Source organism: Pundamilia nyererei, unplaced genomic scaffold, assembly GCF_000239375.1.
Source record: "Pundamilia nyererei isolate P.nyererei 1_Seehausen unplaced genomic scaffold, PunNye1.0 scaffold00026, whole genome shotgun sequence".
Taxonomy (NCBI): Eukaryota; Metazoa; Chordata; class Actinopteri; order Cichliformes; family Cichlidae; genus Pundamilia; species Pundamilia nyererei.
In genome coordinates this window covers 4,015,458-4,040,106 of record NW_005187427.1, presented here as the reverse complement: position 1 = coordinate 4,040,106, position 24,649 = coordinate 4,015,458, and the positions used below count along the sequence as shown (strand labels likewise).

The following is a 24,649-nucleotide window of genomic DNA, read 5'->3' as shown; positions in this document are numbered from 1 at the left end:
GTGTGTGTGTGTGTGTATGTGTGTGTGATGACTCGCCTTGTGTTTGGAGACAAAAACCAAGTTCCCATAATTGATGATTGCAGTCCACAGATAATGAATGTAGGTTTCCTCTCAAGAGTCAGAGAGAATAAGATACACATGGCCATTTGCTAAACTGTAATACATTGCAAAGTCCTTCATTTGCTACTGACCTGAAACCAATTTGTATCAGTTGCTTCTTAAGGCCAAGTGAGACAAATGGCATGATGCTGTCGATACATTAGTGTGATAAGTTGTTAGACTAAAAAACACTAAAATATTGTAAAATATTAAATGTGTATTTTTATTCCATGTTTTCCTAAAATGCACTTTCCTGTTGCGGCAGCCTGGGAGTGTTGGTGGAGATTATTACCAGTATGACAGCACTAATGCAGTTAATTGGCAGATAAGAGGTAAGCCTATTGCTCAGCTCAATCTGCTTACTTGAGTTTTTCTCTTGATCGATTGCCTACCTTAACACATGTTAGTCAGAACTGTTGGAACAGCAATTGTCAGTGACTCCTTTTTTTCTTCTTCTTTTCAGAATATAAGGTAAGATCCAGTTGCTAGTAAGAAGTAAGAAAGTAAGAAATCTGTTGCTGAGCAAAGAGTGACAGGTTTGTATCAGTGGATAAGAATGATGATGTTGCTTCTTTAATCTGAATAATGAATTAATCTCACTCAGTAGCACCCACTTCAGCCAGAGAAATTGTAACGGTGACAGACTCATTTTACTGACAGCAAAGTCAAACCCACAAATAGACGTTAACAAAAGCTAACAGTACCAGCCTTGTCTTTTTATGGCAAGATAAGTATATTTGTACTCATGAATATGAGTAAACACAGGCTGACAGTACTATGACAGTACTCTCTAAGATCAAGCTGCCTAATTGGAAAGTTAATAATAAATAATAGTCATGTATTGTGTATATACTAGTGCATGGCCATTCTCCAGTCTGGTCTGTAGTTTTTCTCCTTTTTAGGCAGTTGCTAGGCAACATGGTATCTCAACATAGTTCAAGTTTTGTGGTTAAAAAATTGCATGATATTGTCGTGAAATTTTAATCATATGACGCTTTTAAGGTGTTATAGGCACATAAACTACAAAGGCATCAGTTAACTTGGTAGGTGGTTGCTTGGCAACATGATGATATCACAACACCTGCTATAGATGAGAACCTTCAGGGAAAATTTTGGTTGCTCAAATCTTGTTTGCGTAGTTATTTTGTATATAATCACAATAAATATATATTTCTTCTTTTTAGTTTTATGTAACAATGTTACATGTTGGTGTCACATGCTGTATCCTGAAAAAGCTCCTATTTATTTTTGTACTTTTTGGCACTGAATTAAAAATACATGTAAAGTAAAACCGTTCAAGCTTTATTTTTGTTTGTATTTAGATGATTATAATTTATAGTTCAGGAAGATCAGAATTATGCTGACAACAGACATCAGTAGACTTGATTCTGCTGCGTAATTATTGTAAATAATTCTCACTTTTTCTTTACAAGTCATCATTTTAGGATAAAAAAGAAAATCAACCGAGAACTTCATTAACACCAGAAAAAAACAGCATTTCTTAACATTTTCATTGGTGAAATCACAAATTTGAAAAAATAAACTTAATGTTCTTTTTTTTCTTCATATACAGTTTTAGGGGTTGTTGGCATTGTAACTGCATTTGACCACTAGAGGGTAAAACAAATGCAAAATGATTCAGATTCTTCTGATGCAAACATGTTAAAATATATACTGATTTTCCAAAATTTTTACTGATGTTTTTGTTTTCATCCTCATTCAAATAATCATTTTCAGTAAAGAATTTAGAAAGAAGTCAGCATTTAAAGTCATTTTAAGTCCTTTTAGCGTTTCATACTTATTTCAGCTAAATCACCCATGGTGCATTTTGATGAGGAACCTTACAGGAATATTAATAATAAAACAACCCTTTGACAGGTATTAATAATATGTTTTCTTTCTTCATAAGATCTACCCATATGAAGCCCTTGTGGTGTCAGTCAGAGGGCAGCAGCGCCTCCCCAGTGATGTGGACCGAGCCAGACTAGAGGTGACCTGTTATAGGACCCAACTCTTTCACAAAGTCTACATCAAGCGTTGCTTTTGATCTTTCAGACTGTGATGAAAGCTCTCAACACTAAAGAACAAAAAACCCTGCAGTGTCCCTCATGTTGGACACAATGAGCACTGCAGATGTTTTACGAGTCATAGAGCAGCAAAGAAAGCAGAATACAGAGCCTTCCTCTAAGCACTAAGTGGCAGATGTTGTTGCCTGTAGCCTCAAACAACCTGCAATGTAAAGCTGAATGGACAGACTGATCATTAGCAGAGAAAAACATTTAAAGCACAGTGTTCCCTGTGTGCTGCACTGTGCAAAAGTCCTGAGTCACCATTCATTTCTCTATATTTTGCTAACAAAATGGGAAATAGGTGCAGTGATTTACTGAAACACGTGCAAACGTAAATGGAAATAGAGTGCATAAAGCAAAAACAGAGTTTTTACAGTTCCAAAGAGCTTGAACTTTCTAGGCCTCTTGAAGGACATTCAAAGATTTTGACTGCCTTTTGTTCAGTTGTTTGTCAAGATGATCCCGCACTGCTTCAGAAATGTTGAATTCCAGGCTCAGGTACAAGGAGTGGACTAAGAAAAAACTGCCAGTGTCCTAAGAAAAAAATTGAAAGTGCTTCTGAAAGCCTGGATAGTTATTGCTCAAACCACTTTAAAATTACGAGAAAGCCAGGCTACTTAAAAGCAAACTTTACAGAAATGAGGGTGACTTGATACTTTTGTATAGTACTGTATGTCTTTTCATTTGGTACTATATCAGTAAAGGTCACTACTTATGAATTTTAGAAACTCTGTGCAACTGGTCGTGTCACATTATTAATGTTTTTTCTCTATGGTTTATTAAATGTAAAAATTAGATTGTGTTTTAATCTTCTTTGTCTCTTCCTGCTAACAGCGTCATCTCTCCCCAGAGGAGTTTTATAGAGTCTTCAGCATGTCCATGTCTGCCTTTGACCGTCTTGCTCAGTGGAAACAAAATGAACTGAAGAAACAGGTCAGACTCTTCTGAGAAAAGTCAACAGATCCTTTCACTGAACCCAGCTTGAGTCCATGGCTCAGCGGAAGAAGAACTGAACAAAATAAGAAGGCAGAAGAGAGATGTTCTTGGCTTGTTGTAGCTGCTGTGTGTTTGGACTTCTTAAGCAATGTTTGTGAAGTCTGCCAAGTGGCCAAAATTGAGGAAAAATCCCCACCAAGAAGGGAAAACTGAGTGGTAGAAAACTAAAAGAGGAGCAGAGAGCTTCACTGGAGCTACAACGGGTTGCTTGTGCCTCTCCTACCAGCAGATGGCAGTGTGTTTACACGAGCGTTACAGTTTTTGTCTGAACTACTGATGTGCTTTTTAAGAAACTCCAGGTCTGCCAAAAAAACGTGTATTCTTATGAAGTATGTCAGCTGTTCTAGAATCTAGTTTTGGGGGGTGAGAGTTGCTGCAAAGTCTGATAAACTGGCAAGACAAGAAAATGAGCACTGTGTGATTCTCAGCATTGGGGTTACTGAACATGGTGTATAAATAATGTGTTTTTATAATGTGCACATCTTGAAAACCAAAGGTTTTCGTCTACATTTTTCAAACAACATGTTTGATTTTTGATGTCAGTATTTCTGAAGCCATATTACACACTTCTTTTCTACATGTGCAAGCAGACTGGACAGTCCATTGACGTTTGCTTTGAAATGACATTTGACATAAATAAGCTGCGTCATGGCTCAGAGCTGGGAGGTGTTAGTTTAGAAGTGGGGGTTTAGTACTATACACTTTAAAATAAGATGTGTGCGTTTCACTTATATATGGAAATCCAAGCTTTTTGTTCGTATTTGCAGTTATTCTCAAGAAACAAGCCCGAAATTCAGATGCTGGACAACAGTTGAAACACTTTTTTTCTGACGTGTTGTGTATGTGTGAGGGTGTGAGTGTATGACTGACGATGGTAAACAGTTAATCAAGAATTATTTTTTTTATTAATATTTAAAAGCCATCTGAACAAAGTGAAGAACTCTGAATATAAGGAACGCCAAGAAAGGAACTATTGAAGGAAGAAATATGAAAATATGAAGTAAAGGTTTGTGTTTGTGATTAACAGATGCAATATGTAGTGACTGAGCTGAAAGTGGTCTAATTAAAACAAAAATCACTGGATAGCTGTTGCAAAGAATGACTCAAGTTTGTTTTAACTGGCTGTAAAAGGTGAAGTAATGCCGTTGAACCAAGTGGAGGGTTTTTGTGTTTACAGGCTGCAGCAATTAATCACATATACAACGTTTGCCTTTTTGTTTATTGGAGTTTTCATTTACAGCCTAATGTCTTTTACTGCTACTCTTAAATAAATGATGCACTGATTTATTTAGTGTGCGGTATTTTTTTTTCCAACCCTCGAATGCAACTCAATAGAAGTTATGATGTTATCTGTTCTATGGTTTGTATTTTTAGACTTCACTGACACAATCATTAATCAAGGGCTCATCTTTAAAGTGCTTTCACCTGGACCTCTCTTATCTCTCAGAGTGTTCAGTTTTACTGCAGATCTGGGGGTACGGAGAGCTGCTTCCTTATCTGGAAAATATATGAATTTTGATAAACGCTTTAGGAAAGTGGAGGACTATCAGTGAATATATCTCTTGGCAGGTTTGTATTTTTGTGCACATAATAATAATAATTTATATGAGTTTACTATATGAACATTTTTTTAATTAAAGTAATGTGCATTTTAGAAATATAATACATAGTCTGAGAGGTTTAAATACAATTATTTATTTAACTGAGTGACATTTATTGCAGCTACACCACCTGAATTAGCACCCAACCGTTGCAATCTTTTTTATTCATAAACTTGTATTAGCTGTTATTTGGTATCATGAACATAGACGTTTATTTTTTTTTCTGGTTGTACTTTGGTTTTACCACCTGACATGGATGGTTTACCAGCTGAATTTACCCATTAGTATCCATATTTGAGAGAACACAGCCAGCCATGAAGACCTCACTGGGTTACTCTGTATGATGAAACATTATTTTCACTGTTATTATTATTTTATTTCATATTAATAGTCTCATATTCATGGTGGAGCCATCGTGACATATGACAAATTGCTGAACAAAATTCTAGTAATTATCTCAACAGCTTCAAAACTATCTGGATTTTGTTTTTTTTTTTCTTGAAAAAGACAGTTTTCACCATTCTAAAGAATACCAACATTAATATTTGACTTTTTGTGTGAGAGAGACTGAACTCCTTCAGCCAAACTCTTCTTTAATAAGTCATCTTCAAGAAATAGTTTCCAGGCTTCTTGAAAGACCTCCACTGTGTTTTTAGGCGGCTTTAGAAACTCACTGTTTTACCTCCCTTTGTTCATATATGATTTAAACCAAAAATGGAATTTTCAGTCCAGTTCTTGTATAATCTAGCATACCTCATTATTTTCTCCCACTTACTTTTCCTTTCTGATGATGCTTCAGTGAACAGTAGATAATCAGCTGAAGAGCCAGATGCATCTCTCAGGTCCCGTGTCAGGTCTTTACTAGATATCTTGCTGTTTTGCAATGATGTGACGTTCAGATATTGTTCATCTGCTGTAGGTAGATTTTATTTATTTATTTTTAGCCCTTCTACTTATTTTGTCCCCCACTTTTCCAATTTCCTTTAGATTTTTTAGGGACACACTGCACACCATAGTGGGACTTCCCAAGTTTAAGGATGAAAAAAAAAATACAATTTTATACCTGTCAAACCTTGATATCAGTGCCATTTTGTATTATAGATTTGACTAAAGAAATAGGAACAAATTATCTGTTTTTGCAGTGAATTGACCAAAGATACAATTTAAAACTGATTCTTTGCTAACTTATATATAGAAGCAAAACTGTTTCATTCCTTTAGTTAGGTTATTTTTTATGCTTGAGTGGTTCAGACTTCGGGTCCTAACAAACAACCAAACAAATAAAAATTCCTCTGAAAATGGTGAAGTCCAAGGAGCCAAAAGCAGTCAATGAATGACTTTCAAAGAAAATGGAAAAAAAGAGAAAGACCTTCAGAAATCCTGGAGAACTATTGCTCAAGACCACTTCAAAAAAACCAAAAAAAAAAAAAACAATTCCAAGAAAGTCTGGCTCCTGAAAATCAGGCATTGCTTAAACCTTTTCCAGAGCACTGTAGACTCAAACATGTGCATGATCCTTGAGTAAGGACCTTCTTAACGTTAAAAAATAATTCTGCCTTTAATAATTCTGGTTTATGATCTCTTAAAGTAAGAAAGTGCATATTTCTGGCCCCAACAGTATGCATCCCGGCCTCCAACCAGATATATTTGCTAATAAAAACTTGTTGTCTGGTTAATACTGTAGGAATTACATGATCATGTGAGTATTATGCCTTCCGTACCAAACTACTACCCCGGTATTGCCATGTTACTACCAAGCTGTAATGCTATGATGACTATTGTCACTGTGGATCTGTAACAGAACACCACCAGCACTAGGACCCAGCGGGACTCTTGATGATGAACAAGCAGCCCCTACTCAAAAAGTGTAGCGGCCACTCTGACTCACTTGGCCGCACAGAGGCCGACAGACCTCCGCTGTGTATGCGGGTACAACTCTTCTCACATGAGCAGAACTTGTAACCGAAGCAACTGAGGGATTATTACTGGAAACAAATCGGGCGGCACAGACTTCAGAACATCTAAGGACATGGACTCCAAACGACAGAGTGGTAAGTAAATATCCATGTATCGCACGGTAACTGTAAATACTTTATGATAAAGCCTCCATAGGTTGGGTGGGCACCAGTGTAAATGCAAGAGCTCCTCCACAGCGAGGCCACATTCATAACCCCAAACAGAAACAACTGGTTACATTAAAAAACATTATCCACCGTATCAGATACGATATACAGTTCTTTTCCAAACAAAAGCGATGTTATGGGTGGTTTTAATACATCTGGGTTCTCGTTAAACACACGTGAATGGAGAAGCAGCATCTGTCTCAAGTTTCTCTGAGTGAGCGAGCAGAGCGACTCGCGCCTCGCTGCCGGTTGACTCCTGGGGAGTGGGGAGTGATGTCATACAGCCACGCGCCGGGTGGTGCGCTGTGTGAGTGGATGGAGGAGGTATCCTCAGGTAGAGTGATGCAATCTGATACCAACAGAAAAGTGCCCTGTTGGAAGCAGCGCTGCTGGTGGGAAGCAGCAGCAGCTGAATGGCTGCTCTGTTTCAAAACCCTTCAGGCTACTGTGTAGCAAACAGGAAGCTTCTTTACGGGAGACCAGGTGATGAAGAAGGGGCTTAATTTGAAAGATAATAAGAAAGGGGGTTCGTTTGTCACAGAGGTAACTGGTTAAATAGGCAGTTTGCATTAAACGGAAATGTAAATGGATGTCAATGGCATAGCTCAGTGCAGCTGCAGAATTAAATTCTAAGCATCTTATCTTGGAATTTGGGACTCTTATCTTATCTTATCTCATCTCATCTTAACATCCTATAACACATAACTTCCCCAGTTCACTGTATTTTTATTAAGTGTGCAGTTCATCTCTTTTTATTATAAGATTTGTGTGAATTTATTGATAATTCGTCTTTTGAAGCAGCTAAATGTAAATAAGCCAATCTTTTTTGTCTTATGGACAGGTGACAAATAAAAGGAAAGAAATAACATTGTTGGGCCACTACATGCCACAGTATGGCACTAAACTTAAATATCTCTGGATCTCTAATGGAGGTCTCTTTTCCAACTGATTCTCACTCATTTGGTGTTTTAGTGATGGTGGTGCTCACACTGTCTAACAAGCTGATCTAAAATCACAGATAGATGTTCTTCCATCTTGAGACCAGGTGATTGTGAAGGCTACAGCACACTATACACATCACTTTTTATAAATTATTAATTAAGAGATTCATTGGCCACCTGTGTCTTACGGATACGAGTGTTGCTAACTAGTAAAGGCCATTCAAATCAGAAGTGATTCTTTATAGGATAAAAGCTATGTTACTCTTCCCTGTAAAAGCAGGGAACACCAACAAAGTCAGGGTTTGGATTTCTCCTTTAGATTGTCCCCTTTCTGTCTGTAAATTTGTCTGTTTGTCAGGAGGATGAAACAAAAACTATCAACCTGACTTTCATGAAAAGTTGCGCATGGACAAATTGAAGAACTGATTCAGTTTTGTTGTGCACCTGGATCACTTTCTTTTTCTTTCCTTAAAAACTGGAAAATGCTGCATTGGCCTTGGCAGACGTTGGGCTCGCTGCCCTTTTAGTTATTTTATTTACACTTCTGCTTTTCCAATGTGAAAATGTGTTGGAGGGGAAAAACATGGAGCACTCAGACACAAGCGGCAAATCCACAGCCAAATGGTTGGAGCAGCTGTACACTGCAGGAGAAAATATTCTCACAGTAAATGTGTGAATACTTGATACTGGAGATTTGGCAAAATATTGCAAGAGCTTCAGTGGCTGGGAAAAATTGGTAGATTCTGAGCTGTGGATAAAGGAGAGATTAAAGAGCTGCAAAGTTTTCTCACAAGCCTATTTTAATTTAAAAAGGTAAACATACCCCTCACTGAATTTTACACTGTTTCTGCGTGCATTCTGCCTATAAGTGGTTTATTGCATTTGCACATATGATTTTCCTCAGTTTAATATGTGTCACAAGCCTTGACCTCTGCCACGTTTGCCTTAAAATCCCTTTTCCTCTACGATTCATTCCAGTGCACAACACACCCCCTCGCTCCATTTTCAGAAAGTGCACAACTCCCTCTTGATTGGATTTCAAGTTGTGTTTCACACAGAAATATAACCTTCACGAATGGAAGTGAGACTGCAGCTCGAAGCCAGAATTAGCTGCGCTTCAAATCAGCTGTGATTACATTTTCTGTAACAGAAACGCAACAGAGCAGCAGGTCTGTACATGTGTCCCATGTGTGTCTGGTGTAGGTGGAAGCTAAGCTGATGTGGTGATGATAGCAGCTTCCCCCCGCCACCAAAGTGGAAAAACAGAGAATCCTGATATTTTGTCCTCATCATCACCCTGTCACTCCCCGTAAAAGCAATAAAAAATAAAACCTTTGAGTGGGTGCGTGTGTCTGTGTGTGTACGTACGCCTCAGTGTTTGCATTTGTGAAAGACAGTGATGACAGGTAGTAACAGTAAAGTGTGGACTGGTCCAGTCATTTTAAATCGTGTGCACTTGATAGGATTATTGCAGACTTAGTTCAAGAAAAGAAACAAAACTAGCTAATTTCCAGATTTCATGCCTTCACAACTCATACTAACTGTGTTCTGGCTGCTGCGTTATCTTTACAAACCATTTTCATTCCACTCTGGGCAAATAAAGAATTTCAGTATTTATAAAAGCCGTTTGTGCCCCTCTGTTTCCTGTGTTTCCACACCATTTGCTATCTGCAGAAAATGATAAGATACTAAAAGAATGCGAAAAGAATTCGTCTACTGTTTCCCCCCAGCTGTTTCTTTTTAAGTATCTTGCTATCTTTGTTGTGGACTTTTTAAAGTGTCTGACTGAACGCTAACCCCAGGCAAGCACTGACACCATCTTTTGTTGTCACGAAAATATGAATTACTGGATGCTGTGTCTCTGAAGTAGACTTTTGTCTTAGTGGGAGATGCTGGGCCTGCCAAGCCTTGAACTTTGGCCTCTGTCTGAAGAGGATGGGTGTCTGGGGAAGGGACAGAGGGAGACAGGCGAGGGAGAGGAGTTGAAGGAAAAGGATCTCAGAGGAAGGGAAAGAAAGGAGTGGCAGAGAGAATGTGCAATCTGGAGGGACCTCAGTGCTGAGGAGTGTGGGGGAGGCAGGAAGAGGACAGTTTCATACGGTTTTTGCATAGAGTATATGTCTTAAATTACCCTTGTTACACATATTAATGTCAATCAGGTAACAGAATCTATGGAAGCAAAAAGCAGTACAGTTCAGTGCATTCATATAGAGTACTTCTGAGTCATGAAGTGTTGGTAAAATTATAACATGGAGGGATATTTTGAATGGGAGAGGCAAGTGAGGATGGGTAGCCTTGGATTTATGTTAATTGGTGTGTTCGAATTATAATGGATGGGAACGAAAGCCTCAGTTTAGGAGAGCCAAAGTGTCTTTCCTGTTTTGACCTGCTGCTTATAGGTATTATGCGGCGAGAAAAGCGGCAGCAGCAGCAGCAGTAAGTAGCAGTTGTTTTGTTCTGAGCTGCAACCAAACACACTAAATCAGTCCAAATGAGAGTCGCATGGCCCGAGTCTCATGACTGATCTTCATCAGGAAGTCTGTCTGTGGAAACACACAGAAAAAGGAACGTGAAGACGCACAAACAAACACATTCCTCTTTGTACTCTTGTGACTGTATGTTTACTCAGACGAGGAAGCGAGAGACGAATTAACAGTGAGCGTTTGTGCTTCCTCTTAGTTAAGTGAATGATCGTGTCTATCAGTGGGGAAAAAAAGGATTTGAAGAGGAAATTTGTGCCGTGTGTGTGTGTGTGTGTGTGTGTATGTGCTTGCATGTGTGTGGTTCTGGGTGGAGTGGGGGTGCGTGGGGCAGTGGGGGATTACAAAGATCCCTCTGTGGGTGAGACAGGCCACAATCCTGCAGAACAGCTGATTCTCAGCTTCTGAACCCTCAGGTCCCTTGAGAGAGAGAGAGGGAAATAGAAGGAGAGAGAAATAAAGATATAGACTCAGAGATGAGGGGGAGAGAGAGAGCAGACTGATGTCCTTGACTGTGCGTGTCTTTGAGACCGGCAGAAAATAGATCAGAGCACTGGTCTGATTACTCGAGATCTTTGTTGATTGTTTTTTAATTGACGTTTCCTCAAGTAGAGCAAAATGCATCTGCAAATTGAGCACCCATCAGATAGGAATCTTTCTATTCAGTTGGTTTGGGAGAAATGTAGAGTATGGGCAAGAGATGGAGGGAGAGCATGCAGCGAGAGAAGATGTTGGGGCAGAAACAGAAACAGCAGGACACAAAATGGGAAAGTGGGAAGAAGTGAAGGAGGTGAGGTTCATAATGCAATGGAGAGTCAAGATCAGGAAGGAGGGGAGAGAAGCTCCTGTCGACAGCAAAGACAGGAAACCACAGCTGCACTCGCACGTACACTCACTCATACACACACGCACGCACACACACAGCTGCTGGAGATACAACCCTGCATGCCCGTGGATTGAGACCGTGCAGCTGCGTTGCACCACGCCCCTCTTACACTGTGTGTTAGTTCCTGTTTTGTTTTCTCTGGGAGTCTCTGACTCCGACAATACGATTGTTTGCTCTGGTCTTGCCTAGCATTGTGGCCATCTAATTTTGGCCCTTGCGGAGACAATAGAGTATTGTCCGAGTGAGAGGGGGAGGCGGAAGAGGCTTGTGGGAGAGTCAGGGCTTTTTCGCTCACTCTCTCTGTCTTCACGTTGTGTGTGAGGAAAACAGACTGTTTTGATCTTATTTTTATTTAACCCTTGTTCCATTTCTTTTCTGGGAATGGGTAATTCATTTATTTGTGTTTTTTTTAGGTGTACTTATGCCATAATAAATTGTAAACATACTAAAGCTTATTGATCTGACTAATCATTGTGAAGCATGTTCTTCTTAACAAAGCCATAAAATTAAGTGGATCAGATTGTAAAAAGGGACACGAGGCGAAAGAGTCTGCTCTTTCAAATCATTCCTGAAAAATCCTGTTGCTTTTCCAGCTTTCCAGCTATGAACTTTCTGCTTTGTATTATGAATGAACCTGAACTGTAAATTTGACATTTTTAATGCCAAAAAATACAAAATTTAAATGTTTCCACAAACTATCATCTTTCCAGTGTGGATAAAGCCACATAAAAAGCACAGGCTATTAAAACCTCCCACTGGAAACCAAAGTGACATGAAACTATTTTAGACTTGGTTGCACTTGACCTGTTCAAGTGTATGAATAATACTTCATCAAATAACAGTGGATAATATCAGAGAAGCAGTTCTAATGTCTTCAGTGTTTAATTAAAAGTCAATATCAGAAGAAAAGCTGCTTGCTCCGGGTTCAGACTAATCCTAAGATACGCCTTTCAATCTTCTTATATTTAGAAGTAAACAAGTAAATGAACTAACTTGGGGCTTCAAGCAGTTTGGTAACCATCTCCTGTCCTCTGTGGTGAAGCTATACATTTTCCTCTTCACTTTGGCTCCATTTCCTTTAGGGAAGGGAGCTTCCTCCTCCTCACCTTCTTTTTTCTCCGGCTCCCCCTCCTGCTCCTCCTCCTCCTCTTTGTTGGCTGTGAGCAGGCAGGATGTGTGAGAGTGTGTCAGGGCATTTGGAACAATGTCAAGGTCAACAAAACACACACACGGACACACACGCTTGACCCACACAGGATGTAGGAGTGAAAAGAGTAAGGTTTTCAAAGAAAGCACAAAATATCAACGTGGAAAGTCGGATTTAACGCTTAGTAGTGACACACAGAAAACTCGCTGTGTTCCCAAAAAGGCTTGCTCCGAGTGGGACAAAATCACCAGGGTGACATTAGAGGATGTTAAAAATCTTTTCCCTGTCAGCTGTTGCAGCAGCTGACAGCTGAGTTCCAAACTGACTTTATGCCACTTGTGAACTGACAGTTTGGCCTTGTGATGATCTGATGGCCATGCTGAGCACTCAGGATTTTGCTTTATTGCTTTTACCTTAAACATTCTTCCCTTAGACAATATTATAGCTTTAAAAACTGCATAAAGCATTATTACCATGCAGATTGTACGCAGTTATATTTATCTATAAAATCTGACTACAGCAGCTAAAGACATAAAGGCCTAAATGTCCTCCAGTTTTCTGCTTCTGAATTCAGACAAATCTGGTTATTGTACTGCTATCCTTAAAATCGTAGAAACATGCTGTCTAACCAGATACTTTCTATCTATTGCATTACTGTGGCCTTCAGTAACACTGTGAGGCATCCTTGAGTCATTTTTGTCCAGGACATATCCTTTAGCGCACACATTAGACAAATATGTAAGAATGCTTTCTTTCATGTGCTGAATTCAATGGGAAACACCCTTTCTTAGAGTGATGCTAAAAAAAGAGTTCATACTTTTTTACTTTGTGGCTGGACTCTTGTAATTCATTATTATCAGGCTGTTTTAAAAACTCCCTAAAAAGCTTTCAGTGTTTCAAAACACTGCAGTGAGAGTACTAACAGTGAGATCATATTTCTCCCAGATTAGCTTCTCTTCATTGGCTCCCTGTTGAATTTAAACTTCGCCTCACACACAAGGTCTTGAATAATCAGGGCCGTCATATCTTAAAGACCTCACAGTACCATATGATCATAAACAGAACACTTCGCTCTGAGACTGCAGGCTTATTTGTGGTTACCGTATTAAAAGTTTCTAAAAGTAGAATGGGAGGCAGAGCTTTCAGCTGTTATGCTGCTCTTCTGTGGACCCAGCTCCCAGTTTGTATTTAGTAGACAGACACCCTCTCTACTTTTAGGATTAGACTTAAAACTTTCCGTTTTGATAAAGCATACAGTTAGAACGATCCCTCCCTGACTTCCCATGATGCACTGAGCAGTTCTTCTCCACTTATCTCTTCTCATTCCCCATTCATTATATGGCTTTGTAAGTCATTGCACTTTGTGTTATCCCTCCCATGGTGTGTGTTTTGTCCTTGTTTCTCTGTGCCCTCCTTTTTTCTTTTTCCCCTCACCCTGTTTGTGGCTGCCTGTCCCTGAGCCTGGTTCTGCTGCAGGTTTCTTCCTATCAAAAGAAAGTTTTTCCTTCCCACTGTCTCCAAGTGCTTGCTCATAGGGGATCATCATATTGTTGGGGTTTTCTCTCTAATATTATGGGATCTTTACATTACAATATTTTGATGAATTAATATAAATAAAATTTAGTTGAAGTGAATAACCTGGTGGTTCTTGAAATCAGAAGAGTATTACATGATGTCTGTTTTTGTGGTTTCTAGTTGTGATGGAACGACTTGTAAATGAGTTAGGCTCTCTGCTGAAGATGTTGGACCACGAGACGGTCAGTCCTGCTACCGCTGAAAAAATGGCATCCATACGCAACATCCTGGACTCACTGCAGCTGTCAGGTACAGAATCTCCAATGTTAGGATGGCAATGTAAATAACTCAGGTTAATATTTCTTAACATGTACAGTTTCTTGTACAGCACGGGTTAATACATTTCACACAGCGCAGAAATAACTTACAGTTCTTTACTTAGTCAACTGCACTGAATGACCTTTCCCAATTGTTTAAATTTAGGACTTCGAAGAAGGTCCACTCGGTCCTGGCTGGTCCAGCCAGCCGTAGTCTAAGCAGTTTAAGGTCTGGCTGCAGATAGACTACATCAATAAAGTGAAAAACTCATTTGTCCAAACTTCCAATTGTTTTTAAGTCACTCACTATGATTTTGATGTTGCTGTTTGATTGATGGTTTTGTGATTTCCACTGACTGTGTAATATATTCTCCCTTGAAGATAATAAAGATCTGATCTTTCAGATAGAGCCCAGTAATAATAAAATTGCCCTTTTGTGTTACTTTTATTATTTATTTTATTTCCTGCTCTTCTGTCAGGTGCTACTGGCTTCTTATAGCATGCATAGTTCTACTGTAAGATTGGACATCTAGAGACTGAAGTTTCTGTCCTTTGGACATCTGCATTTTGGTTAGGTTTTGGTAAAACGATTTTAGGATGAAATATGACTTGCAGAAACATCAGGGCAGTATTTAAAATGGTGTTTCATTAGAAAAAAGTCATGCAATATAAACAGTTTGATTGCCAGACTTGTCTCACTAGTGCCAAGAAACACCTTCTGCACACCAGCAGGTCAGATAGAACAGCAGCATTTGATGTCCTGGCATTACAAAAATAGTAAAAGCAGCACTTTATTTCAATACAATGTAGAAATAAGAATATTCAATGTAGAAGTGTTTTTTTTATTTATTCAGGATGAATTCAGCTGAGTGTGATGGCAGCAGTTTAGCCAAAAAAAAAAAGTCAGAAGTGTCACATCAACAGTACTACAGCATGTCTTTCTTTTTTGTCTGTTTGCAATGGTGTGACCCTACTGTGTTTAGCCAACCACACTGAAACTGCTCAACTTGAGAGAGTGCAGCAGTTGTTGTGCTACAAAATGCAGCCTCTGTGACATGAAATCTTGCTGAGGTCTTTACAGACAAATCCCTTTTTATCTGGAAGAATACAGGATGTCGGGGAGGATAAAAGGATCCGTGTAAGAGGATAATGAAATGCAAAGAGGATAATGAGAACAGCAAAACATCCCGATGGTCTCAGAAAACAAATATTAGACTGGACCCAGTCTGTCGTGTCCATACTCATCTTTTTTAAATAGTTGCTGTGTATTTCGCATCATTGTATCTGCTTTTTTCTGTCAAACCTTTCTGTGACCTTTCACACACATTTTCTTTGTTCTTGCTGTACAAAGATTTTCAATCTCAGTTCTGTACTCCCTGTACATAGGTCACCATAGATCTAATTTTTATTGCAGATGAAATACTATTTATACTTCGTTATTCAGTCTCTATAGCCCTTCTTAATCCTGACCTAAAAGCTATAGGCTATGTAACCCTAACTCTGATCCTGGTTTTAATCCATAATTTGTCTTTTCCACAGTGAACGGCTCTGATGTCTACATGAACAGCTGTCTCTATGGCAATGGCACGAGCTTTGTAGAGTCTCTGTTTGAGGATTTTGGTTAGTAGTCCTTCAAAATACCTTCGGTTCAGTTCAGTTACAAAAAAATCCTTTGTGTATGTATTTACAATCATTATACCTCTGTTTATATAAAATTATAAAGTTAATCATGATTAATCCTATCAGGCTGTGATTTGCACATGCTCAGTGCATCTCCAGTGGAGCAGAAAGAGCACAAGGATGAAGAGGAGAAGACTCATCCCAATAAATCTGTAAGTCATTCACAGAAACTACTTACCTACATCAGCCTTCCTTTTACCCCCAGTTCTGGTTCAGCAGCTACCTTTGGTTTTCAGACCCCAACTGACACTCCTCCTCCTCTGCCAACTACACCCCTTCCTGATGACTACTATGAAGAAGCTGTTCCTCTAGATCCGGGATCTACTCCTCAGTACTTTACCACCAGTATGAACACATGCATATACAAACGCACATGTGTGTGCGCATTCATGTATAATGGTAATCAGATCAGTACCTTTGGTTCTGCTTTCTCACATACTCTATCTATTCACCTGTAGCATCCAGGAACTCTGTGGAGGACGCCTATTATGAAGATGCTGACAATAACTACCCCACCACCAGAATGAATGGGCCTCCCAAAAGCTCCTGTGAGTTTTAATCTGACCCTTATTCATGCTAGTTTATGTCTCGTAGTAGAGCTAGGATTTTGTGAATCACAATTTGTTTTGTGGATCTTCTGTAAAACAATAATTGCTTTGTTACACAGACAATGACTCAGATGCTCTGAGTAGTTCCTACGAGTCTTACGAAGAAGAGGAAGAGGAAGCAAAGGGCCGAGACCAACCTCAGAGATGGACAGCTGAGGAAAGAACAGATGGACCGGTTCGAGACTGCCGCATCTGTGCCTTCCTACTGCGAAAGAAACGCTTTGGCCAGTGGGCTAAGCAGCTTGTTGTTGTCCGAGACAATAAACTGCAGGTAAATAGATGCTGCTGTTTATTAATGTTTATTTTATCATTCAAATCAAAGAATTGTCTTTTTCTGGTGTTATTCAAGGTAAATTATTTATTTATGGTGAATCAGACAGTTGAACACACTTATTTGTAAGCCACAGTTTACACAGTTATTTTCCAGCTTATAACAGTAAGAGGCTAGGCTTACATAGATTATCTTTTACTCAAATAATGCATGTTCTTGACTTCTTCCTTCACAGTGTTTTAAAAGCATCAAAGAGAGCTCTCCCAACACAGAGCTTCCACTGAATCTTTGCAACGTCATCTATGTCCCTAAGGAAGGCCGGAAAAAGCGTCACGAGTTGCGCTTCTCATTACCTGGGGGCGAAGCGCTAGTCTTGGCAGTCCAGAGTAAAGAACAGGCCCAGCGATGGCTCAAGGTACCTTTTTTCACCTCATTAGAGGCACGGTGCTGAGACAGACGAGCAGACACAAGGCTGTGCCTGTAAATGAATGTTTTCTTTTTCTCTGTTCAGGTGGTCCACGATGTTGGCAGCCAGTGTAGCAACACTGAGGGGCTGGATGGATCAACTTCTCCAATTATACAGAGGAAGCTGGAGCTCGACAAGGTGAGTGTGCTTATCTGCGTATGTCCTTGAATGTCAGACTGTTCGTCCGCAGTGTTCTCTTTGTGGTCTTGCCACAAAGACCAAAATTTCCCATAAAACAGACTTAATGAGGAGCCCCAATGCCGGTCTAACGCTGTGCTCTTACTGTGTCTTACTATGACAAATGTAATTTGTGGCATACTGAATATATACCCCAGTTTTAACATTTCAGTGTCGCTGACATCACCCTCTTTCAGCCCACGCATGACACAACTATTCCTTTGGCTTCTAGTTTACAAGCAGTGAGTGAGGTGATTATTGCGGTTGCTGAGTTGCCTTGGTTTCAAAGAGCTTCAAGTCCTGAACAAACTGAATGCATGCTGACATGGCAGTTACACCCCACGTTGGCAGAAAGAAATAGTCATACTCCCAGAGGATACATTAATTTTTATTTATTTTTATTTTTAACATGAAAACGCAAAGACAAATGTGCCAATTTTTGCTATTCCTTGTCTCCTCTCTTCAAATGTTATAAAAGAGAGAAGTAAAAGTGTTTTGTTCCTTTTGTTGCCAGGTGCTACAGTCTGAGAGACAGGCTTCAGACTCAGACAGCGGGCCAACAGCAGACAGTCAGGCCACTGCACACGGGTCAGGACGAGACACTACTGACTCACTCAGTACGTGAACCTTCACCAGCAGTTTTTGAGATGTTTTTGTTGCAACCGACTCTTTTTTATTGTGGTTGCTTCATTGAAATAAGCTTCTTGTGTGTACACTCTCAGTAATTATAGCACAAGACATGTTATTGCAGGTTAAATCGGTGGTTATAGTGAGATTTAACGTTAGATTAGTGTCTGTGGGTAATTTCTCAGTGTTACCACAGATATATTGGGACAGTTCAACATGATTTACACTTTACATGCTCTTTAAAATCACAGCAAAGCATCTTTCTGGTCTCGTTGGCATATTTCACAGTGAAAACAAACATTTAGATAGATGGTTGTTAAAGGGTATTTAGGCACAGTTCCGCAGATGCAGCACACTGTTGAGCTGTGGGGAGAGGCATAACACCTTCCTCTCACGTGTTGTAAGATTAGGAGGTAAAGGATTCATTTCAGTATATTTGTAACACACATCATATACTGCATTGCTCTTCTAGCTTAATTTATGTTGCCATTTTTATGAAAAGAGAGGAACACTGTATGAGTAATACTATTCTGACTCATTCATTGATACTTTGTAGCAAATTTTAAAAAAGGTAAACTAATAACTGGCAGGGAGACGATTTTTTCCCTCCATTATTCTACATCTTTAACATAGAGAAACCAACATAGTTACAGTTTAAGAGAAATGTAAATGACTGTGATGCAACTTCTCTGTAGTAAATGATAACTGTATGTCTGTTACAAAGTTTAGTGGTTGTTTATGGGTTTTGTGTGAATAGTGTTTTACGTAGTCTAGCATCTTTTTAAACCATAAATATTTAAATAAGGGTTCTTCAAATGGTTCCTCAGTTTCTAAGAGTCCCCACTTTCAGGGTCTGGAACTCAGGTCCCCACAAGGCTACAAAAGCAAACACACACACACACACACACAATATTTTTGTTTTTCTATCTACAAAATCAGGAAGGATAAACCAGGGAGATCCTTGGTGCTGGGTTAGAAAATAGGTCAAACACAGTGAAATTGGGAAACAGTTGTTTCAAATCTGTTTACGGACGAAGGAACTCTGATCCTAAAGAGACATGAGAGAGAGGGAGCGACAGGAAGTGAGGCTCGAGCAGATATGACATCCTTCCTGTCCTCTTCCTGCAATTGTCTCCCACTGACATCATCAGGAAGTAGTGTGAACAGTGCACTGCAGCACCTGGTACATTCAGAGTGAACTTGCAAACCGGCTGTCGGGGTCTGGTTGAATAAATACAAGCCATCTCTGAAATAACAAGATATTATTTCTTCAAAAGCTTCATGAGTCCTGTTTGGGTGCAGGGTCTTTTTCAAAAATGTATTTTTTCCAGAATTCAGACCTTTTACTTTACTTTACTTTATTACTTTACTTTATTTACTTTTACATCATGTTTTTGTTACATTGTAACTGATAAAATGTAAAACTTAAAAAAATAATAACAGCATGATATTTAAATGATGAGGCAACATTGTCTGTTTTACTGGCTGGATGTTATAAAGTTCAACTTCAGGATGTGTTTGACTTCAGACAGGGGGAAGCGTGGAGCATTTTCAGAGCTGACCGGGTCGATGAGCCGAGCAGCTGGGAGGAAAATCAATCGGATCATCACCTTTTCCAAGCGGAAACCTCCTTTACCAGGAGAGTCTCCTTTGTCTTCTGGCCAGCATGACAACCCCCGCTCTGGTGAGAAGACCTGATGAATACTTTGTTGAATGGCTGGTTAGTTAGAGAATCATCTAAGTGGCTGATTGATGTTTAGATTGTTTTCCATTAGCATTTGTAATTTGACATGAGTGTCAAAGAGTGTTAAAGGACAAATTAATGCTGATGATGCACAATTCAGAACAATAAAAATGCCTTTTAGGAAAAAAAAACGTATAACTGTAGAGATGTAAAAGTTATTGTACATATTCTTCCTATAATACACCAAATATTTGTCCACGAATTCCTCCTCCATGATCAGGAGCTAAACAATTATAATGTGCTGTAATGGGCACAAGTAGATATTAAGTCCCTGAAGTTTTTATTCCATATCTGTTGTTATGACATCATCAGTTTGCCTAGCCAACACCTAAGAACAAGCTAAAATGACTCATTTTTAGCATTCATGCCAATATAACAACTTATAAAAACATCATATCATTTTAATTTCATGATAATAACATCTAATTTAGATCCAGAAACCGAACGTCACATCAAACAGTGTTGGGTACATTATATGACAATGAATAAAATGTAAATACGTTCTTTTTAACACACTCATCAGGATATCTGAGCGTGTGTCTGAGCGGCTCTTGGAGGGAGCGGTGGTGCGTGCTCCGGGGTGGAAGTTTGTACCTGCAGAAGGACCCTGGGGACCAGCGACCCCCAATCATTGTGGTGCCACTCAAAGGGGCAGAGGTGATGCCAGGCGGGCTTGGACCTAAACATCCGTTCTCTTTCCGCATCCTACAGGGAGGCAACGAGCTGGCAGCTCTGGAGGTGAAGCAGGAGATCTTGAACCATTTTATCCAGCACAGGAGATTTAATGTGTATACAGACTGATTTTATTTGTGCCACTTGGTTACATCACTGTTGATATAGCTGAGAGGTATCATCAGTGTGCGCACAGGCATGCCACACCTTACATTTTTCTGCTCATGGACTAACAAATGTGCGTGTGTCTGTTCGTGTTTGTGTGTCATTCAGGCCAGCTGCTCTGAGGATCTTGGCCGCTGGCTTGGAGTTTTATTTGCAGAGACCGGCAGCAGCACTCTCCCTGAAGAGTTGCACTATGATTACATCGATGTGGACACACTTACTGACATACGGCATGCTGCCAGACACTCCTTCTTGTGAGTCAACAGTATGCGTTTTTGTGCATATGTTTACCCAACAGTCTTTTATTACAGCTTTTATTTTGAAATACTCATTTTTATATTCATATATCTTCCTCTTCTTTTTCTCCCAGGTGGGCTACAACAGCTCACTCCTCCAGTAGTGCTTCAATAGACTCCAGAACTTACGATGAGGTCTATGAAAGTGTTGCGGTGAGAAAACTTTATTTTTCTTTAATTCTAAGCAAGTGATGAGATACAAAATCCTTTATATTGAACACAGCAGACACAGAGATGTTTAAATCTGCTTCTACTCTCTTTCTCTCCTCACTGATCCTCTCCTCTCTCTTACATTCATTCATTGAAATTTATTGCAAATTTACAGAATACAAACACCATTTTTTTGTAACTTAGGATTTTAATACCATTCTGTGTTGAGCTTCACTGGAGCCCTAGTGAAACTACTAATAAGATTTTGGATAATAGATTAACAAAATATGTTTTCTTTTTTCTTTTTTAATCCGATCTTTAAAAAGCTTATATTTATCAGTCATATAAACATATAGTATTTATAGTATTTTCCTTTTCCTTAAAGTTCCTCTATTACATTTTGTTAATTAGAATTCATTAAATTATTCTGTTGCAGGAAGTGGATGTGGAGAGCAGAGGAGGCCAGGTGAGACGTCACGCTTCGTTCTCCAGCAGGGACTCTGAGAAAACTGAACAACAAGCTGCCATTAAGAGACATGCCTCCAGTGAGTCTCGGTTAATTTCATAATTCATTAGACTGTCTCCATGAAAGGGATTTGGGTTCAAATGTGGCCAAATCTGTCTTCATTTCCTTCTTTTTCACATCGTAGATGTGAATCAGTATGGGCGGTATGGGAAGACACGGGCAGAGGAGGATGCCAGGCGGTACCTGAGAGAGAAAGAGGAGTTGGAGAAGCAGAAGGAGGACCTCAGAAATGCACTGATTTCCCTGCGCAAGGAGAAAAGGCAGTTGAAGGAGGAGGGGAAGAGCGGCACAGGTCAGAGACGAATCACACACACAGCGCTTGTTCAGTCGTAGGCTTCATAGCGGTCCTAATTATGAGTGTGTGTGGGTGTGCGTGTGTTCAGGTAATAGTGTGGAAAAGCAGTTAGCTGAGCTGGAAACACTGTGCAAACAGAAGGAGGAGGAACGGGTGGAGCTGGAGCTGAGACTGACAGAGGTCAAAGAAAACCTGAAGAAGTCACTGGCTAGAGGGGCACTGGGTCCACCTACTGATACCAAGATCAACGTCAAGGTAGGCAGCAAACACACACATCTGTTTACAGCTGGAACTGAAGCTCTCCTTAGAAAACTCTTAATGAATGTACTTTAAAATATATACAAACGCTCTTATAAGAGTTCTTTACATACATACATTTAAATGCAGTCGTGAGGTTTTTTGTTTAGGATGGAGGTAAAAAGATGATACTAAAAATACATCAATATCAACGACTGCTAAAAGTTCATATGAGCTTCAGTGAAGATTTACGGTTGATTTTTGTCCAGAACATGAGCTGAGGGATTTCTCATATGAACAGCTGGGACTGTATTAAGACAAATCCTTTAAATCAGTGTGCAGTGTCTGTTACCAGACAAGTCATTTATTTGACCATATGGCCCTTATTTATTTGACTTTTATTTTATCAGGCTTTATGTTTGTTTGCTAACATATGTTTCTCATTTTAGACATTTATAATGAGTTTCTGTGTTTGCTTGTTTTGGTGTTTCTCTCTTCATTCTTTCTGTGTTCTTGTATGCTTGTTTTAGTAATCCATCTGCTTTTGACTGGAAGAACTTTTGGTCTTCTTGTGTTGTTTTTAAAGTAACATCACTGGGCTCAAATAAGTGAAATCAAACTTTTACTGTTTTTTGGGGGGGTTGCCTGTGTGTTCGTGCGTAGGCGCAGGGCAGTAAGGTTGAAAAGGTTTACATGGAGACTGTGCCTGTCAACGCGGCATCTGAGCTTCGAAAGCGGCCTCCGTCTCTTTACGCCTCCTCCAAGGGGAATGTGATGCAGAAGGCAAAGGTAGAGTGCGCGTGTGTTTGTGTGTGCGAGGACCAAAAACTGCTTGACTCACATGCTCCCGTTTTACTGTTTCCAGGAGTGGGAGTCAAAGAAGGGGACATAGAGTGATCATAAACAGATCGACAGATGGAGACGAGGACGTTTGAAAGGAAAACGCAAGAAGAGCAAGAAAACTGGCACTGAAGAGAGAAAGGATGGACTCGGAGGCATTGCGCTCTCATTTCATCTAAAGGAAAAGTACAGGCAGCGTGATGCTGCACCAGCTACTGTAAATACGACATGCTCAGCTGATACATCAGTACCGTGTTAATGTGGATCACTATGAACGTGATGTGTACGTGTTGGTGTGAGTTTGCATGCGTGTTTACATTTGCACAGGGCTGCAGAAAGTAAAAAAAAAAAAAGGAAAGCGTAGCAAAGGGAGAGTGTAGTTCTTCAACACTGTGAGTTCAGCGTTACAGGCAAGACGTTTTAGCTACACCCACTGGTTTGTATTATTTTTATACTTGATACTTGGAAATGAAAAATGAAAAACCCGGTTAAAGAAATTTTTTTAGTTATAATCTTAAATTATCATTATTAGTAAGAGAAGTACAGAATCTCATATCTTAATTGTGTATTTATACGTTTAATAAAAAATATCGAGTAGACACTGTTCCTAAAAGCAATGAATAAATGTTTGTTGTTGCAATGTGAAACAATTGGTTTTAACCTTTATATGACTCTTATTTTTCACATTTGACTTTTGCACTTTATCTTGTTGTATTTTGTGATTGCATAAATGTGTCCTCGGCCCCTCTCAGCTGAATCATTTGAAGATAAATGCCTGTGTCTGCTTTACCTGCCCTTCACTGAGAAACGAACACACGCAAATGTTGGAGTAAATAATTTTATAAAGAATATTTGTGTTTGGGACTGTTTATTTTATGTCCCCCGTGTCTATTTTCCCTCATTTCTTTAGACTTTTAAGATTCTTTACCAGAGTTTCTTTTATTGCTGCCTCTCATCCACCCCCAAGATGAGTTACCAATAATAGCAACAGAGCTCTGAAATAGAAGCACCACCTAGTGGTCAAATAAAATACCACTTTTGTTTTAATGTTCTTGTTTTCCTTCCAAAGGCAAGTTGAAGTTAATTATGCTAAGTTCAACATTAAAATAAGTCAATACTTAAGGTTTTTTCTCTCCTATAAGAGCACAAGGAGCTCCTTAATGTGAAGATAACTACAGTCAAAGCTACTATGTGAGAGGGCAGTGGTTCAATGCCCAGCTCCTCCAGCTTGCATGTTGTTGAGGTCTCCATGGACAGTTTACGGAACCCAATACTGTAGCTGACCTCACTGATTGTGAGACAGTGAGAAAGTGTTTAAAGGCTTATGGGTTGGAGTTGAACGTTAGGTGAGTGTGAATAAAACAGCGTTATAATTCTTTCTCTTCGTCTGGATAAGGCAATAAATGTCATTTCTGTTCATGGTACAACTCATAAAAAACGTTTTCATGCATGAAAAACACAAATTCACTTTATCCAGAATCCTGTTTGGATCCTACAGTGATTAACTTAAGTGTTTTATGCATATGTTCAGTGCAGCACCATGCGGTTTTCGATCATCATCATTCACGTGCTCTGTTAAACTCCAAATGTCTGAATAACAAGCATGGCTTCTTTGAGCCTTCAGATAAAGTGGTTTGCGTGTTTTTGATATCTGTATCAAACATACAGTCACGGTAAAAAGAGAGTGCACCCTCTGCCGATTCTTTGTTTTACATCATTTG

At 39.4% G+C, this 24,649-nt stretch overlaps 2 protein-coding genes across 3 annotated transcripts in view; both read left to right on the top strand.

Moving 5' to 3' along the window:
* The window catches only part of LOC102210990 (actin-binding LIM protein 3-like), a 53,739-nt gene extending 49,298 nt beyond the window's left edge, over positions 1 to 4,441 (top strand). For both annotated transcript variants that reach the window (XM_013909471.1, XM_013909472.1), the window contains 4 exons: positions 365 to 431; positions 563 to 570; positions 2,009 to 2,089; positions 3,003 to 4,441. In XM_013909471.1, the coding sequence (XP_013764925.1) occupies positions 365 to 431; positions 563 to 570; positions 2,009 to 2,089; positions 3,003 to 3,116 (270 nt within the window). In that variant the 3' untranslated portion in view covers positions 3,117 to 4,441. The remainder of the gene's footprint in view (positions 1 to 364; positions 432 to 562; positions 571 to 2,008; positions 2,090 to 3,002) is intronic.
* A 2,217-nt stretch (positions 4,442 to 6,658) lies between these two features.
* On the top strand, positions 6,659 to 23,777 carry LOC102210497 (actin filament-associated protein 1-like 1). The gene is made up of 19 exons (XM_005727843.1): positions 6,659 to 6,816; positions 14,038 to 14,166; positions 15,714 to 15,794; positions 15,921 to 16,006; positions 16,091 to 16,199; positions 16,313 to 16,402; positions 16,522 to 16,733; positions 16,969 to 17,148; positions 17,245 to 17,337; positions 17,891 to 17,993; positions 19,532 to 19,687; positions 20,271 to 20,485; positions 20,693 to 20,838; positions 20,955 to 21,033; positions 21,467 to 21,575; positions 21,681 to 21,848; positions 21,940 to 22,106; positions 22,752 to 22,877; positions 22,954 to 23,777. The coding sequence occupies exons 1-19, from the start codon at positions 6,795 to 6,797 to the stop codon at positions 22,978 to 22,980; spliced, it is 2,298 nt and encodes a 765-aa protein (XP_005727900.1). The 5' UTR covers positions 6,659 to 6,794; the 3' UTR covers positions 22,981 to 23,777.
* Positions 23,778 to 24,649: the final 872 nt, after the last annotated feature.

Excerpts from the sequence above, each read along its gene's own strand:
- LOC102210497 (XM_005727843.1), top strand. The coding sequence starts at position 6,795 with ATGGACTCCAAACGACAGAGTG. Across the intron at positions 16,403-16,521 it reads TGGGCCTCCCAAAAGCTCCT|ACAATGACTCAGATGCTCTG; the intron begins GTGAGTTTTAAT and ends TTTGTTACACAG. Across the intron at positions 17,994-19,531 it reads AGACACTACTGACTCACTCA|ACAGGGGGAAGCGTGGAGCA; the intron begins GTACGTGAACCT and ends GTTTGACTTCAG.